Source organism: Coregonus clupeaformis, unplaced genomic scaffold (genome assembly GCF_020615455.1).
Source record: "Coregonus clupeaformis isolate EN_2021a unplaced genomic scaffold, ASM2061545v1 scaf4604, whole genome shotgun sequence".
NCBI lineage: Eukaryota > Metazoa > Chordata > Actinopteri > Salmoniformes > Salmonidae > Coregonus > Coregonus clupeaformis.
This window is the reverse complement of record NW_025538058.1, coordinates 2,636-21,747: the sequence shown is the minus strand read 5'-3', so window position 1 is coordinate 21,747 and position 19,112 is coordinate 2,636. Positions and strand designations below refer to the sequence as shown.

At 46.9% G+C, this 19,112-nt stretch overlaps 1 protein-coding gene across 1 annotated transcript; it reads right to left on the bottom strand.

Moving 5' to 3' along the window:
- Positions 1-6,518: 6,518 nt before the first annotated feature.
- On the bottom strand, positions 6,519-18,253 carry LOC121555414 (E3 ubiquitin-protein ligase Mdm2-like; the record flags this gene model as incomplete). Its single annotated transcript, XM_045220619.1, has 8 exons — positions 6,519-7,819; positions 8,190-8,261; positions 8,458-8,607; positions 9,084-9,247; positions 11,919-11,985; positions 15,149-15,207; positions 15,397-15,446; positions 18,038-18,253. Coding segments are annotated over 8 exons (1,414 nt in total), but the record flags the coding sequence as incomplete, so codon positions are not given.
- Between the last annotated feature and the right edge of the window lie 859 nt (positions 18,254-19,112).

Genomic DNA, 19,112 nt, shown 5'->3' with positions numbered 1-19,112 from the left:
AATGCATCATCAAGTAAAAATTTATTTCAATTATTCTTCCTATTTCTAAATGTTTGATAATGTGCATTGGCATTTGCACATCAATACTACCTGGTAAGATATGTATTACTGTTTCATCATCTCATTCCCAATCTTGGGCATGTCCCTGATTGGTCCCCACCATGCTCTGCAACAGCCCTCCACCTCTACAGACTCCAATCTTCAGATATGCAACCACTTCACCTAACCACAGCTGTCATAAGTGAGACATAATATTTAGCGAAATTAGAAGCCCCAGCTTCTGTAAAATCATTTAATTCTCCAAAAAGTGTTGATGAGGTTAGAATCAACTCTGTGCAGCAATCTAAATTCTTGCCCAGCCTAATAAACATTTATAGACCTTGCACCTTTGCAAGGCAGCTGTCAGCACTGGCTGAAAAAGGCCTTCCTAAACTTCTTATACAAAGTTGGGGACAAGGCTTCAGGTATCAGAGCTCATATTATATGCTGTGTTAAATTTCCTTTCCACTGAACCTTAAATTTCTTAAAACCATGCTTTATTAACCATTATTCTCCTCTTAGCTGCATTTCGCTTCCAGCTGCAGTTGAGCGATGCAGCGATTCTGGCATCTTGCAACGCCCGATTAAATCATGGGCTAACCGAGCGGCGTGATTCTATCACTCCAAACATTCCTGCCAGGTCAAATGGTGACTTTGCCACCTCGTACCACTTGCTTTGTGATCTTAACATGTCAAAATACCAGCCGCCAAACCATTTCGCGAAACTCCCGGCTCGTTCTTATTAGCGTTTGCTCGAAGCGTTTGAACTCTGTTGTGGTGGCCACAACCAAAAACGAAGCATTTGCTACTCGCGCTTCGCACTCTTGATTCCAAATCTGCTGTAGCTACCTGCCACTGACGTTGTTGCTCTAGCATTTCCTCCATGTAACACCCAGATGGCCACGAGTGTCCACTTTGTGGCAAACTGACTTGTTGGAAAGGTGGCATCATGTAACACGCAGCAAATCACTCTTCAGTAAGGCCATTCTACTGCCAATGTTTGTTTTTATGGAGATTGCATGGCTGTGTGCTCGATTTGTATTCACCTGTCAGCAATGGGTGTGGCTGAAATGGCCGAATCCACAAATGTGAAAGTGTCCACATACTTTTGTGTATATGTAGTGTAGATCACACATTGTTAATGGAATAACGCTTTACACAAAGGTATAATGTTAGATCATTAACATAAGAGCAAATGACCACAGTAATTATTTAACAAGTCAGTTAAGAACAAATTCTTATTACTGGCCACCCAAGCAAACCTACCCAACCTCCCGATGTGCTTCAACCAGCCGATGGGACTCAATCACGGGCGGTGTGATACAGCCTGGAATGCTGGGTCTGTAGTGACGCCTCAATCACTGAGATGCAGTGCCTAGACCACCGCACACTGTAGTGGCGCCTCGTGCACGGAGAAGTGCCTTAGACCGCTGCGCCACTCGGTCTGTCGTAGCACTGGCGCTGAGATGCTATGATGCCGCTCCACTCGGTGTAGTGACGCCTCCACTGATGCAGTCCTAGACCGCTGCTCCCTGTGTGTCGCCTCTAGCACTGAGTGCCACGCGACCTCTCCACTCGGTGCGTGGCGCCTAGCGCTTGAAGATGCAGTCCTTAGACGGCCACTCGGTCTGTGCTGTGACCCTGCCGACCGCTGTGCTGTGCAAACCAGCGCCTCACTGGAGTACCCTCAGCGCTGAGCGCTGCCACAGATCTCTGTGGCGCCTCTAGGCTGAAATGCAATGCTGACCGCTGCGACTTCGATCTGTAGTGACGCCTCTGGCACTGAGATGCAGTGCCTTAGACCGCTGCGCCACTCGGTCTAAGTCACTCGGTAGTGTTTGGAAAGCCTGTATATAAAGCAAGCCAGATAACATGCTCTTTATTGAAACGTCCAAGAGGTTTATTAATGGATTATAACACCTAGAATATATCACCTAAAGAGTTACTATGGTCAGAGATCTTAAAGATGTGATGTCTGTGTCTCTCTCCAGTCTATGTCTGCCTCTAACCACAGGTGTCAGTAATGAAGACTAACCCTCCTGGTTAATGGTTCATCCTCATGGTGTGGAGAAAGCAGACCTGAAACTGAAGGTATTGTCATTGTCCAGACAGTGTCCATTTAGAGACGACTGAGCAGGATAGCCTGTAAACTCTAAACTGAAGAGAGGAAAGTCCAGTAAGCATTTCAGAACAATTATCTGACGGACAGAACTAAGAGTAAAGACTGGATTTGTCAACATCTATTTTTGTTGCCTCATTTAATTTCAATATTGGTAGACTGGACAGAAAGCAACATATCCTCTGAAAACACTACGAATGCTATTTTCTCTGTTAGGAAAAGAACGAACCTGTCTCTCTTGGTCTATCCTCCTCAGTGTCCCTGTCCTCACCACAGACCCTACAGGAGGAAGTCTCCTCTCCCCTGTCCTCACCACAGACCCTACAGGAGAAGTCTCTCCTCCTCCCTGTCCTCACCACAGACCCTACAGGAGGAAGTCTCTCCTCCTCCCTGTCCTCACTACAGACCCCTTATTATTTATTACTATTATTTCAAAACAGTTTGGAGATGATCACAAACCAAAAGCATGAGAGGTTCTGCAGATCATGTTCATGTCACTGACCCTGATGTTGAGAGGTTCTGCAGGTCATGTTCATGTCATTGTTCACTGAGCCTGATGTTTAACCTTGTGAGGTAAGCGTGTAACATTTGTCTCTGTACAAGGAGTCAACATGGCCTGTTCTGGATCCAGTAGGACTCACTCTGACCTCAGTGTCACCTGTGATGCACTGTCCAGTGGGACCACTCTCCCCCTCTCCTCTCCCTCTCTCCTCTCCTCCCTCCTCCCCCTCCCTCTCTCCCCTCACCTCTCCTCCTCCTCTCCTCTCCCCTCTCCCCACACTCTCCTCTCCTCCCCCCCCCTCTACCACTCTCCCTCTCCCTCTCCTCCTCTCCCCCTCCCCCTCTCCTCTCCTCCTCTCCCCCTCTACCACTCTCCTCTCCTCCTCTCCCCCTCTACCACTCTCCTCTCCCCTCTCCCCCCTCTACCTCTCCTCCTCTCCCCTCTCCCCTCCTCTCCCCACTCTCCCCCCTCCTCTCCTCCTCTCCCCTCTACCCCTCTCCTCTCCCCCCTCCCCTCCTCCCTCCCCCTCCTCCCTCTCCTCTCCCTCCTCTCCCCCTCTACCACTCTCCTCCCTCTCCCTCTCCCACTCTCTTCCCTCTCCCCTCCTCCTCCCCTCTCCCACTCCTCTCCCTCCTCTCCCTCTCTCCACTCTCCCCCTCCTACCTCTCCTCTCCACTCTCCCTTCCTCTCTCCCTCTCCCACTCCTCCTCCTCCTCCCTCCTCCTCTCCTCCTCTCCTACTCTCCTCCTCTCCTCTCCTCCTTCTCCTCTCCTCCTTCTCCTCCTCTCCCTCTCCCTCTCTCCTCCTCCCTCTCCCACTCTACCACTCTCCTCCTCTCCTCCTCTTAGAGGACATACTAAAAGGTGACGCTATGTCTGCTACTCTTTCGTCACTGTATGTCAAAAGCACTGTAATACTATGTTGTTGGTGGGGTTAATTCATTGTGAATATCTACTGATAAATGTTCTTCTTGTAATATAAGTTAAGTTGTAATGTTATAGCATTTATCCAGGACTAGTTATATGCATACTTTTTAACAGTATATTCCAAGCACATGTTCTGTAGGTGACAATACTATCCCCCACTGATCATACAATCATACTTTTATAAGGTTCAAACTTGTGCCATCGAAACTGATCTAGCAGATGAAGTACTGTATAATGTATTATATCTGATCATAATATGAAATGCTTCTTTAGAACACAGACAATACAGGGAATAGAGTGTTCAAATATAGATCTGAACATTATTTTATTCAGTATTATTCTGATTAAATGCAACAAGACATTTTCACTTCAGAACCACCTGGAAGATTCTTGGGTCAGTCAAACCATGGTTACCTGTTCTAGTGGACTGTATACTTTATCCAGCGCTTGAATTGGACTGAAATAGGTGACGGTACTGTTTACATTTAGGTGCAGGAGCTTGTCACTAGAATTTTGTTATCTCAATGGTTGAAGTCAAAGACTTCTTAAATCTTTGAATAATTCCCAAAAGGTTGTAAATCTCTTAAGTTTGAATAAATTAAACAAAGACTCAATTCTGCAATGGTCAGCCTTTATTAATTGAGAGCGCTCTGCAACAAAATGGTCGTACAATGTTTTTATACACACACGTCATACAGGCGGGCTGTATTTTTCCACTGTACACATCTTGTAAAGTCACCTGGGTTTAGCTAATGTTTTCCTCTGCTCTCCTGACCATCAGGTCACACACACACACACACACACACACACACACACACACACCTCTCTCTCTCTCTCTCTCTCTCTCTCTCTCTCTCTCTCTCTCTCTCTCTCTCTCTCTCTCTCTCTCTCTCTCTCTCTCTCTCTCTCTCTCTCTCTCTCTCTCTCTCTCTCTCTCTCTCTCTCTCTCTCTCTCTCTCTCTCTCTCTCTCTCTCTCTCTCTCTCTCTCATCATAGTCTACTCCTTGCTCGGGCAGGCTGCACTCCTTAGTTATCGCCGTCCTCACAATATCCTGCAATCCTTTTCATTACTCTCCTTTCCCTGTGTGTTTTGGGAACCAGTCTCCTGTTATTGGTTTCAATCGTTTTTGCACTTCTGCTTGCCTAATTACAAGACACAAATACTCTGTTGCTGTGCTATAAACCCATTTGATTAACTCTCTAAGCTCTAGTCTACTAATTAGTCACACATTATTAGTTTAACTGAGGGTGTGACACTTTAGTCATATCTTACTCACACATTTCTTTATCAGAGCTCCACAATACCTTTGAGCTAATATTCTATAAGAGGAACAGGAACTCAAGCAGTAGAACAGTTTAGGTGTCGGTACTCATTTTGGGTGAAGGTACTGTAGAACAGTTTAGGTGTCGGTACTCAGCCCCGGTGAGCTCCTGCGCAAGTCAATACTTGTGTTATTGTCCAAAAACATGACCCTTCCTGAAGCAATATGAGTTGATGATTATGATATTGTCCATAGGATGCCCCTCCTTGGTTCTACCTCATCTAAGAGTTCACCTTTGACCTTTCAGCTGGCAATAAGGCTGTTGTGTCTTGATGAATGAACCTGTCACATTTGATATGCTTTAGGACAGGGGTCGGCAACACAAGGCATGCGTGGCAGCCTTGGCAAGCCACCCAAAAAATGCATACATATATTATTTTCTGTGTGGCGTGCTAAGCCTTGGCTTGACGTTAATTATCTCACTTATTTTCTCCAGTTTATTTGTGTTTATAAACTGGAGAAAATAATTTAAATTGCATATATTGGTTTTGAAATTGCATTGCTGTTCACTGCAATGTTGTTGTTCCCAAAGTATGTCAATCCTGATTAGCCAATGGGCTTTCATGATTTTACAGGAGTTTCATAATATTTGTTCAGCGCAAGACGACCAGCCTCCGATCTCCCACCAAATTCAAAACCAAGGCAGCACTGAACATCAGCTAGCAAGCCTTTTGTTATAAGTTCAGGGCGCGAAATGTCATCAGCAAAGAAAAATAAGGCAGATGTCCTCTTGGACAAAGGAATATCGATTTGTTTTACTGAAGGACCGGTCTGTTTGAGCTCTCTGTTGTAAAACTGTTGTTTGTCGGACATCAAGTGTATTGATGACGTTGCCATAAATACATATCTTTAATATGAGGTATCAAATATTTATCTTAGAGGGAAAACAAATCCTGGTATTCCTCAGCACTAGTAGAACATGACACATTAATGCTTCTCTCACAGCCATGACTAAGATCACTGTGGAGGGGAAAGCCAAGACTAAGATCACTGTGGAGGGGAAAGCCAAGACTAAGATCACTGTGGAGGGGAAAAGCAAAGAAGGCTAGAAGTACTAGATGGGATGCTTGTCAGGTGGGGTAAGTACTAGATGGGAGGCTTGTCAGGTGGGGTAAGTACTAGATGGGATGCTTGTCAGGTGGGGTAAGTATTAGATGGGATGCTTGTCAGGTGGGGTAAGTATTAGATGGGATGCTTGTCAGGTGGGGTAAGTACTAGATGGGAGGCTTGTCAGGTGGGGTAAGTACTAGATGGGAGGCTTGTCAGGTGGCGTAAGGTTTAAAAACAAAACAGGGTTGAAATAACTACAATCACAGCAAACCAAAAACACGTCAGCCCACACAAATCAAAACCTGATTTTAGTATCATTCAAAGGTCTCTTCAGCGCTCCAATGGCATAACGACAGCCTTAAATGTTTAACTTCAGTCAGTTGGCTTGCCCGGGTTGAGACTTGAGAAAGTAGCAGCGCTTCAGCCCAAATGGCACCCTATTCATGGCAGCCCCATGGGCCCTGGTCAATAGTAGTGCACTATAAAGGGAATAGGGCGAGGCAAGTTGTCATCAGGGGGCAATGGATATGGATGGGGACAGACAAGAGAACAGGTTGAGGCATGTTTGCTGAGATTTAATGAAAAGTAGTCCCCTAGCAACTACTACCCACTCGGCAACAACAAACAACAACAAAGTCTCTTTCTGCCGGTGAACGTTGACTTTCACATAGATTTACCCCATATCATTATAGATCCAATTATAAGACTATCATTATCAAAATCATCTGTGCAGGATAGAGGGAAGACTAGGTGAAAATAAAACAACAAAAACTACCATCGTTACCAATTTATAAGTGTTAATTTGATAGACATACTTTATTCAAATCAAAATAATAAAATAAAGTGAATATATCACTGCTAAGAGAATTTGATCCATTTGAAACCCTAGATAGAACACATCAGGAGATTATTAACACTATAAATCCATCACAAATCAACAACAGGCACCTTGCTTGATAGAGTCAAGACACTCAGACAGTTCATAAATAAAAACCACTTCCAAATAAACAATGAAACATATATACACATTTTATTAATTCAGAGTTATGGTGTTTTGGATCAGGGAGTTGTTGTAGCTATAGGTTACATCCTAAACGACACCCTATTCCCTATATAGTGCACTACTTTTGACCGGAGCCCTATGGGCCATGGTTGAAAGTAGTGCACTACATAGGGAATAGACTTCTAATTTGGGATGCAAGCCAGTCTAGCCGATAGCCGTCCTTCAGCTGAGATAGATTAAGACGACGGACTGGATAGGTTCCCTGCAGACTGGACACAGCTTGTTCCTCTTCTTCAGTTTCTTGGCGCAGGTGTAACAGGCCATGAGGTGTCCGGTGCGTCCGTGTACGATGCAGCCGTTCTTGGGCCTGGTCTGACAGATGACGCAGGGCTCCAGGCAGCTGGCGGGGAGGTGAGCCTCCTGGCTGTTGAAGCGCTCCAGGTCCGGTGCCATCACTTCCTGGCTGAAGGGGGCGCTAGAGGACGAGCCTGAGCCTACACCACCGGAAGAAGAAGAAGAAGAGGTGGAGGGCTGGGAGGAGCAGGCCGAGTCTTGGGAATCGGGGCCAGAGACGGACACCAATTCCTGGGAGTCTTTGAGGAGGGGAAGGGGCGACCGGGCTCTCTTCCCGTCTGGGACATCCAGTCCTTCAGCCTCGGTCTCGTCTGTCTCTGTCGGGGCTGGGGAAGGCTTGGGGGGCAAAGGTTTGAGGTTGGGGGCCGTGGTGGTGGTGGTGGTGGTGATAGCAGAGTTGCTGTCAGACTCGGGAAACCAATCCTTTCTTAGCTTCCAGCAGCGGTTGCAGTTACGGGGGAGGGGAGGGTTCAACTCCTCACACTTCGAGCACTTCCAGTAGTCCTGAAACACAACAGACGACACCGCTAGATTAGACAGACGACACCGCTAGATTAGACAGACGACACCGCTAGATTAGACAGACGACACCGCTAGATTAGACAGACGACACCGCTAGATTAGACAGACGACACCCGCTAGATTAGACAGACGACAGCGCTAGATTAGACGACACCGCTAGATTAGACGACAGGCCATACAACTAGATTAGGCAACAGGCCATACAACTAGATTAAACAACAGGCAATAGAGCTAGATTAGACAACACCACTAGATTAGACAACAGACACTAGCCAACCAGAACATTGGTAGCTGTGGTATCCTTGTGTTGGTGAGATTTTATTATTATTATTATGGGTAATATGAAACATACTGCTTCCGTGATTTCAGTGTCGTCATCGAACGAGTCCTCCTCCTCTGCTTCAAAGATGGTGACTTCATACACCTGTGAGAGAACGACAGACAGTGAGTCAACAGCTGCATTTTGACCCCAGGACACTAGAGGGCGCTGTTTGAAATGACACACACACCAGTGTTTCCTCGGGGGGTCCGGGAGCATGCCCCCCCCCAGTGATAGCACCACAGCTAAATGAATGCAACGGAAACACACACACACAGTTGAAAAGACAGTGAGCTGAGACCTCGTCCTCTCCAGACACTGAAGCCTCTTCGGGATCGCTGTAGGCATCCGAGTCAATGGACTCCACCTCAAACTCCACGCTGAAGTTATCAGAGTCCAGATCCTGGCTCAGAACATCGTCACACACGTCACTGACCGATGAACCTACTTCCTGTTGTGAGAGAGAGAGAGAGAGACAGAGAGAGAGAGACAGACAGAGAGAGAGAGACAGAGAGAGAGAGACAGAGAGAGAGAGAGAGACAGAGAGAGAGACAGAGAGAGAAAGAGAGAGAGAGAGAGAGAGAGAGAGAGAGAGAGAGCGCTCAGTAACATGGGACTTACACACAGCTAAAGTACTGAACGAACCCACGTCACACAGTAGATGTGAAACATTTCATCTGACCATTATGTGTAGGAATTAAATCATCTCATTCCTTCATCTGTATAATTTCGTAACCCAGCAGGTATTCTCTAGTTTAGGATCTCACCCTCCTTTAATTTAGGATTGATGAAACTACAGTCTTGGACAGGGTTAATAGTTTGACTGCAGTAGGCTACACAGAGATACACTAGGCTACTCACAGAGTTACACTAGGCTACTCACAGAGTTACACTAGGCTACTCACAGAGATACACTAGGCTACTCACAGTGTTACTGTGGGAGTCTGAAGACTCAGTGCTCCTCCGGTCTCGTCTCAGGCCTCCTATCACACACCAGGACATGCTGTCATCAAAGGTTAGAGAAAAGCTGTCTGACCTATGCCTCTTCCTGGGCTCACAGCCGTCCTCCTCTTGTGTCGATGATGTGCCCGCTGGAATAGAACAGAGGAGAGGTGACCAGTGGTGTTAGCAGGGTTGACACATGAAATACTACTGTTAACAATTTCTTCAAATAAGCCATTTCTCCTCTGATGGCAATAGAGAAGAATGTTGTGCATCCAATCACTCAGTTGACATATTGAAACATACTGATATAGTCTTCGACAAAGCTATTTCTTCCTTGATGACACTGAATATCTTATGTGATGTTCACAAGACATCAATGACTTTTTATAGCCGTACATGGGCATTGGCTTGAGGTACGACCAGTAGCTAAGAGCAATAAAAAAACATATTTAAAACGGTCCATTTCAATCCATCAGGCTAGGACTGCTGTGGATGTGGATTCCCCCCTGGTCTGTTAGGAACAGGGAACAGGCATGTCTTTGTTGTGTCTGTGTGTGGATGCTATGGGCCTGAAGAGACTCATTGTGAGGAGAAGTCATCTGAACACATTCTCCACAGCCTCCAGACCAGTGTGTTCCTTAGGGCTGGTCCCATCTCCTATCCCACACAGAGATACCAGTCATCTCAGCCCCACCACGTCACCCCTGCCAAGCAGGACAAGTCTGGACGGACACAGTGAAAGTGACAGTGGTTCTATGCTTTGATCAATCCATAACACAGGAGTGTACATCTTCCCCAACAGCCTTGACAGGGTAGCACATGAAGCCATCCTTGTCTGACATGACACCGCGAAGCCATCCTGTCTGACATGACATCCTAAACATCACTAATCTACCTTGACATAATGGGAATGTAGACTTCCTGTCTCCTAACCACTTATCTTAGTAACTCTAACCTGTTCCCCACGATACTATGACATGACATCATTACACCAATTTTCATTACACCAATTTTACTATAGTGCTATACTGGTGTTATCAACTCCACTATGGTATCCAAAAGTAACACAGGGTTACACTAGCAGGGAAAGCTAAACTTACAGTAACATTAATACAACCTATCTCACGTATTTACTCTGTATTTTAAGACTTGCTGGCTGTCAACTCATAGATGCATCTTGTGAGCTGTTGGTCTCTGCTCTCAGCTCAAACCCCTCACATCTGAGAGAGCTGGACGTGAGCAACAATGACCTGACGGATTCAGGAGTGAAGCGGCTCTCTGCTGGACTGGGGAATCCCCACTGTAAACTGGAGACTCTGAAGCATGACACCGCGAATCCATCCTGTCTGACATGACACCGCGAATCCATCCTGTCTGACATGACACCACGAAGCCATCCTGTCTGACATGACACCGCGAATCCATCCTGTCTGACATGACACCACGAAGCCATCCTGTCTGACATGACACCACGAAGCCATCCTGTCTGACATGACACCATGAAGCCATCCTGTCGGACATGACACCACGAAGCCATCCTTGTCTGACATGACACCATGAAGCCATCCTGTCTGACATGACACCACGAAGCCATCCTGTCTGACATGACACCACGAAGCCATCCTGTCGGACATGACACCACGAAGCCATCCTGTCTGACATGACACCACGAAGCCATCCTGTCGGACACGACACCACGAAGCCATCCTTGTCTGACATGACACCACGAAGCCATCCTGTCTGACATGACACCACGAAGCCATCCTGTCTGACACGACACCGCGAAGCCATCCTGTCTGACATGACACCACGAAGCCATCCTGTCTGACATGACACCATGAAGCCATCCTGTCTGACATGACACCACGAAGCCATCCTGTCTGACATGACACCACGAAGCCATCCTGTCTGACATGACACCACGAAGCCATCCTGTCTGACATGACACCATGAAGCCATCCTGTCTGACATGACACCGCGAAGCCATCCTGTCTGACATGACACCACGAAGCCATCCTGTCGGACATGACACCACGAAGCCATCCTTGTCTGACATGACACCATGAAGCCATCCTGTCTGACATGACACCACGAAGCCATCCTGTCTGACATGACACCACTGAAGCCATCCTGTCTGACATGACACCATGAAGCCATCCTGTCTGACATGACACCACGAAGCCATCCTGTCTGACATGACACCATCGAAGCCATCCTGTCTGACATGACACCACGAAGCCATCCTGTCTGACATGACACCATGAAGCCATCCTGTCTGACATGACACCACGAAGCCATCCTGTCTGACATGACACCACGAAGCCATCCTGTCGGACATGACACCACGAAGCCATCCTTGTCTGACATGACACCACGAAGCCATCCTGTCTGACATGACACCACGAAGCCATCCTGTCTGACATGACACCACGAAGCCATCCTTGTCTGACATGACACCACGAAGCCATCCTGTCGGACATGACACCACGAAGCCATCCTTGTCTGACATGACACCACGAAGCCATCCTGTCTGACATGACACCACGAAGCCATCCTGTCGGACATGACACCACGAAGCCATCCTTGTCTGACATGACACCATGAAGCCATCCTGTCTGACATGACACCACGAAGCCATCCTGTCGGACATGACACCACGAAGCCATCCTTGTCTGACATGACATCAGTCTGTTTCTCCAGGAGGAAGTTACAGCACAGATCCACGTGAGCAGGACTGGTGTAGTTAGTAGGTGTAGGCTTATGGAAACACTGCTGGAGTATTCCAACAACAACAGACAGAGACAGAGAGGTACTCACCAGGGTCACTCCTCCTCCTCCTGCGTTCTGAGGTAGATGATGATGAAGGACAGTCCGAGTCTGTTTCCTGTAACAGATTAAAACAGGAGGAACTGTTAAGAGAAATGAACCAGTGAACCAGGACACTGGTGGGAGTCTGTCTATAAAACGCACTCAGGCACAGCGACCACTTAAAAACGACATCAGCTCCGAGGGAGACCGTCTTGGAACATAAACATCACTCTTCAACAAACTAAGTTGTTTCAACTTGAGGTTGAGTGTGTGTGTGTGTGTGTGTGTGTGTGTGTGTGTGTGAGAGACCCAGGGCTAGGCAATTAGTTTGACACAGTCTGTTTGGAACTCTTTAAAATGGAGGGTGATGGAGCAGTGTTTCCCCTATATTCATTTAATAGCGGTGGCCCACCGCTGCTAAATTCTTGCCACCGCTGCTACATTTTATAGGTCGTTGGCTCAATGACGAAGTCTCCGGGAACAGCTAGCATGTCATCGCACCCAACGCCAGTAGTTTCACATTTCAAGTGCGTGCACAAGTACAGTGAAATGCCTTTCTTACAAGCTTCTAAACCCACCAATGCCGTAATCAATATCCCATGTAATAATTTTTTAAGAAAAACAAGGTAGAACAAAAACACGAGAAAGTAAGCTAGCTATATACTGGGTCAGTCAGCTCCTGTACCATATTAACAATGTGCAGGGATACTGGAGTGATAGAGGGAGATCTCCCGAGTGGCGCAGTGGTCTAAGGCACTGCATCGCAGTGCTAGCTATGCCACTAGAGATCCTGGTTCAAATCCAGGCTCTGTCGTAGCCGGCCGCGACCGGGAGACCCATGGGGCAGCGCACAATTGGCCCAGCGTCGTCCAGGGTAGGGGAGGGAATGGCCGGCAGGGGATGTAGCTCAGTTGGTAGAGCATGGCGTTTGCAACACCAGGGTTGTGGGTTCGATAAAATAATGTATGTGCTAACTGTAAGTCGCTCTGGATAAGAGCGTCTGCTAAATGACTAAAATGTTTAAAAAAATGTAAATATGTATAGGGGTAAGGGGACAGGGATACTGGAGTGATGGAGGTAGATATGTATAGGGGTAAGGGGACAGGGATACTGGAGTGATGGAGGTAGATATGTATAGGGGTAAGGGGACAGGGATACTGGAGTGATGGAGGTAGATATGTATAGGGGTAAGGGGACAGGGATACTGGAGTGATGGAGGTAGATATATATAGGGGTAAGGGGACAGGGATACTGGAGTGATGGAGGTAGATATGTATAGGGGTAAGGGGACAGGGATACTGGAGTGATGGAGGTAGATATATATAGGGGTAAGGGTACAGGGATACTGGAGTGATGGAGGTAGATATGTATAGGGGTAAGGGGACAGGGATACTGGAGTGATGGAGGTAGATATGTATAGGGGTAGGGGGACAGGGATACTGGAGTGATGGAGGTAGATATGTATAGGGGTAAGGGGACAGGGATACTGGAGTGATGGAGGTAGATATGTATAGGGGTAAGGGACAGGGATACTGGAGTGATGGAGGTAGATATGTATAGGGGTAGGGGACAGGGATACTGGAGTGATGGAGGTAGATATGTATAGGGTAAGGGGACAGGGATACTGGAGTGATGGAGGTAGATATGTATAGGGTAAGGGGACAGGGATACTGGAGTGATGGAGGTAGATATGTATAGGGGTAAGGGACAGGGATACTGGAGTGATGGAGGTAGATATGTATAGGGGTAAGGGGACAGGGATACTGGAGTGATGGAGGTAGATATGTATAGGGGTAAGGGGACAGGGATACTGGAGTGATGGAGGTAGATATGTATAGGGGTAAGGGGACAGGAACTGGAGTGATGGAGGTAGATATGTATAGGGGTAAGGGGACAGGGATACTGGAGTGATGGAGGTAGATATGTATAGGGGTAAGGGGACAGGGATACTGGAGTGATGGAGGTAGATATGTATAGGGGTAGGGCATAAAATTAACTCCTACCACCCACCAAATGTGGGTAGATTTAGATATCGGTGGGTAAGAATTTGCAGGGCTCTACAGTGAAGAGCATTACATTCACTAATAAAAATAGTCAAAAGTCAAGTATGAGCACATGTGCGAGTTAGGATTAGAAATATTCTGTAGTAGCTGTTTTCTGCTGTTTTGTTTCATAGCTGCTAATGGCACAACAACAGAAATACTAATCCTATATCCCACCTGGTGCAGCAACACTGCCTGGCAGGGTGAAGGTTGTCGCAGTGTCTTGTGTTATATAGATGGATTTCAGAATTAACCTGGAAGAATCCATTGAAAGGTAAACTGTCTGGGAGGTGTGAGTATTTGTAGATGAAAGTGCCAAATTGGCGTACATTAACGTCGTAAATAGACAAGATATTGAGTTGGTACTCAGCAGACCTGAAATTTGCTCAGTGATGGAAAAAATTAAAGGGAACATTGGTTGGGGGCGGTATGCAAATTGGAGTGGGTCTAGGGAAGGGGTCTCAAACAGGGCAGATGAGTCAAAGTCAAACATTTAAAAGGTAAGTAACTACAGATCTGATGTTCAAAAGTTCTTGTCGGTTGTAAGAAATTACAGCGGAAACAATTCATGGAGAAAAAAAAATTACGACAAAAAAAAAATCACTAAACGGCAAAGTTGGGTCGGAGCCTGTAAAATAGCAGCTATCCAGTACCCCGTTATGGCAACGCCCCCACTGGAGCGTTTCAACCAACCAAACACATGGATTTTCAAATCAAATCACATTTTATTGGCCACATGCGCCGAATACAACAGGTGTAGACCTTACAGTGAAATGCTTACTTACAAGCCCTTAACCAACAATGCATTTATTTTTTTAAATAAAACAAGTCAAATAAAACAACAACAAAAAAGTGTTGAGAGAGAAAAAAAGAGCAGAAGTAAAATAAAATAACGGTAGGGAGGCTATATATACAGGGGGGTACCGGTGCAGAGTCAATGTGTTAGTGGAGGTAATAACAGTAGGGAGGCTATATATACAGGGGGGTACCGGTGCAGAGTCAATGTGCGGGGGCACCGGCTAGTCGAGGTAATTGAGGTAATATGTACATGTGGGTAGAGTTAAAGTGACTAAATTACAAATAACGAGGGAAAACACACATAATAGTACAACTGGTTAGAGGGTTCCCTTCATTTAGTTTAGTGTGTCTACCATAGAAATACAATGAATAGATCCTCTTTCTATGTTGTCTTCTTACCTTAGGCCCTCTATCCGGTTCACTCTGGCTCCTGGGTTCCGTGAACAGAGACTGGGATTCTTAAGGAAAAAGAAACATCCACATTTAAAAAATCTGAATAGACTACCGGTACTTCTTCAGTGTCTTATCAACCCCAATACATAAGACAGCATTGAACTGCCTAGCGTACAAATGGCTTTTTCAAAAAGTGATGTATATTAAACTAGTAACTACAGGACAATAACTGAAAAGGGGAAAGCTAAAAGTACCTTGATTTTGCACTGCTAGGAGATTTTGTGTGATCATAGCGAAGAGGACTCTGAAAGAGCAAAACACACAAGGCTAACATTAGCATACTGAAACAGTTTCCGTTTCAGCCATCTCAAATTTGTTTAGCAAAAAGAAGCCTGCTCATCAACTTCAGTAACTTCTTTTTGAAACATCAGTACACATCTGAGCCAACACATGCAACAGGTGACAGCATATTAAGTGGCTGTATTAGAGGACCAGAGTCTGTATTAGAGGACCAGACAGCCTGCATTAGAGACTGTGTAGAGGGGATGTATTAGAGGCTGTGTAGAGGGGATGTATTAGAGACTGTGTAGAGGGGATGTATTAGAGGGGATGTATTAGAGCCTGTGTAGAGGGGATGTATTAGAGGATGTGTAGAGGGGATGTATTAGAGCCTGTGTAGAGGGGATGTATTAGAGCCTGTGTAGAGGGGATGTATTAGAGGCTGTGTAGAGGGGATGTATTAGAGCCTGTGTAGAGGGGATGTATTAGAGGCTGTGTAGAGGGGATGTATTAGAGGCTGTGTAGAGGGGATGTATTAGAGGCTGTGTAGAGGGGATGTATTAGAGCCTGTGTAGAGGGGATGTATTAGAGGCTGTGTAGAGGGGATGTATTAGAGGCTGTGTAGAGGGGATGTATTAGAGGCTGTGTAGAGGGGATGTATTAGAGGCTGTGTAGAGGGGATGTATTAGAATCTGTGTAGAGGGGATGTATTAGAGCCTGTGTAGAGGGGATGTATTAGAGACTGTATTAGAGCCTCTGTAGAGGGGATGTATTAGAAGCTGTGTAGAGGGGATGTATTAGAGGCTGTGTAGAGGGGATGTATTAGAGGCTGTGTAGAGGGGATGTATTAGAGTCTGTGTAGAGGGGATGTATTAGAGCCTGTGTAGAGGGGATGTATTAGAGCCTGTGTAGAGGGGATGTATTAGAGCCTGTGTAGAGGGGATGTATTAGAGGCTGTGTAGAGGGGATGTATTAGAGGCTGTGTAGAGGGGATGTATTAGAGGCTGTGTAGAGGGGATGTATTAGAGCCTGTGTAGAGGGGATGTATTAGAGCCTGTGTAGAGGGGATGTATTAGAGGCTGTGAGAGGGATGTATTAGAGGCTGTGTAGAGGGGATGTATTAGAGGCTGTGTAGAGGGGATGTATTAGAGGCTGTGTAGAGGGGATGTATTAGAATCTGTGTAGAGGGGGATGTATTAGAGCCTGTGTAGAGGGGATGTATTAGAGACTGTATTAGAGCCTCTGTAGAGGGGATGTATTAGAAGCTGTGTAGAGGGGATGTATTAGAGGCTGTGTAGAGGGGATGTATTAGAGTCTGTGTAGAGGGGATGTATTAGAGCCTGTGTAGAGGGGATGTATTAGAGCCTGTGTAGAGGGGATGTATTAGAGCCTGTGTAGAGGGGATGTATTAGAGCCTGTGTAGAGGGAATGTATTAGAGGCTGTGTAGAGGGAATGTATTAGAGGCTGTGTAGAGGGGATGTATTAGAGCCTCTGTAGAGGGGATGTATTAGAAGCTGTGTAGAGGGGATGTATTAGAGGCTGTGTAGAGGGATGTATTAGAGGCTGTGTAGAGGGGATGTATTAGAGGCTGTGTAGAGGGGATGTATTAGAGGCTGTGTAGAGGGGATGTATTAGAGCCTGTGTAGAGGGGATGTATTAGAGGCTGTGTAGAGGGACTGTATTAGAGGCTGTGTAGAGGGGATGTATTCGAGGATGTGTAGAGGGGATGTATTAGAGCCTGTGTAGAGGGGATGTATTAGAGGATGTGTAGAGGGGATGTATTAGAGGATGTGTAGAGGGGATGTATTAGAGCCTGTGTAGAGGGGATGTATTAGAGGCTGTGTAGAGGGACTGTATTAGAGGCTGTGTAGAGGGGATGTATTCGAGGATGTGTAGAGGGGATGTATTAGAGCCTGTGTAGAGGGGGTGTATTAGAGGATGTGTAGAGGGGATGTATTAGAGGATGTGTAGAGGGGATGTATTAGAATCTGTGTAGAGGGGATGTATTAGAGGCTGTGTAGAGGGACTGTATTAGAGCCTGTGTAGAGGGGATGTATTAGAGGCTGTGTAGAGGGACTGTATTAGAGGCTGTGTAGAGGGGATGTATTCGAGGATGTGTAGAGGGGATGTATTCGAGGATGTGTAGAGGGGATGTATTAGAGCCTGTGTAGAGGGGATGTATTAGAGGCTGTGTAGAGGGGATGTATTAGAGGATGTGTAGAGGGGATGTATTAGAGGCTGTGTAGAGGGGATGTATTAGAGCGAGTGTATTAGAGGCCCAGAGACAGTAATAGAGAACCAGAGAGTCTGTATTAGAGGTTATGTAGAGTCAGTATTACAGGCCCAGAGAGGCTGTATTATAAGTTGTGTAGAGAGCCTGTATTAAAGGCTCTGTAGAGAGGAAGCATTAGAGGACCAGAGAGCCTGTATAGAGAGCCTGTATTACAGGCCCAGAGAGAATGTATTAGAGCAACACAAGCCGGGCAAACAGGGTGTGTGTGTGTTGGGGTGTGGGTTTATCGTCCGCCCCAAGCTGTGTGTGTGTTATTGTGAGAGTGTCTGTGTGTGGCTCTTTGATGGAGAAGCTGTCCACTCCCTGCAGCGTGTCCCCTCACCGTGGCTCTTTAACAGAGAAGCTGTCCACTCCCAGTACAGCCCCCAGTGGGTCGTCAGCACAGTGCACTAGGTGTTGCTGCTTCATGTCATAAAGCTGCTTCTTCATGATGTACTGCCCCAGGTAGAATATCACCTGACAATAGACAGCACAGGGGTCAGAGGTCAACACCACAGCATAACACAAGAGGAGAGAGAGTAACAGGGTACAGGCAGGGGTCAAGAGGAGAGAGAGTAACAGGGTACAGGCAGGGGTCAAGAGGAGAGAGAGTAACAGGGTACAGGCAGGGGTCAAGAGGAGAGAGAGTAACAGGGTACAGGCAGGGGTCAAGAGGAGAGAGAGTAACAGGGTACAGGCAGGGGTCAAGAGGAGAGAGAGCGTCACAGGGGGTACAGGCAGGGGTCAAGAGGAGAGAGAGTAACAGGGTACAGGCAGGGGTCAAGAGGAGAGAGAGTAACAGGGTACAGGCAGGGGTCAAGAGGAGAGACAGAGCGTAACAGGGGGTACAGGCAGGGGTCAAGAAAGGAGAGAGAAACAGGGTACAGGCAGGGTTCAAGAGGAGAGAGTGTAACAGGGTACAGGCAGGGGTCAAGAGGAGAGAGAGAAACAGGGTACCGGCAGGGGTCAAGAGGAGAGAGAGTAACAGGGTACAGGCAGGGGTCAAGAGGAGAGAGTGTAACAGGGTACAGGCAGGGGTCAAGAGGAGAGAGAGAAACAGGGTACCGGCAGGGGTCAAGAGGAGAGAGAGCGTAACAGGGTACAGGCAGGGTTCAAGAGGAGAGAGAGAGTAACAGGGTACAGGCAGGGGTCAAGAGGAGAGAGAGAAACAGGGTACAGGCAGGGTTCAAGAGGAGAGAGAGAAACAGGGTACAGGCAGGGTTCAAGAGGAGAGAGAGTAACAGGGGGTACAGGCAGGGTTCAAGAGGAGAGAGAGAAACAGGGGTACAGGCAGGGTTCAAGAGGAGAGAGAGTAACAGGGGGTACAGGCAGGGTTCAAGAGGAGAGAGAGAGTAACAGGGGGTACAGGCAGGGGTCAAGAGGAGAGAGAAACAGGGGGTACAGGCAGGGGTCAAGAG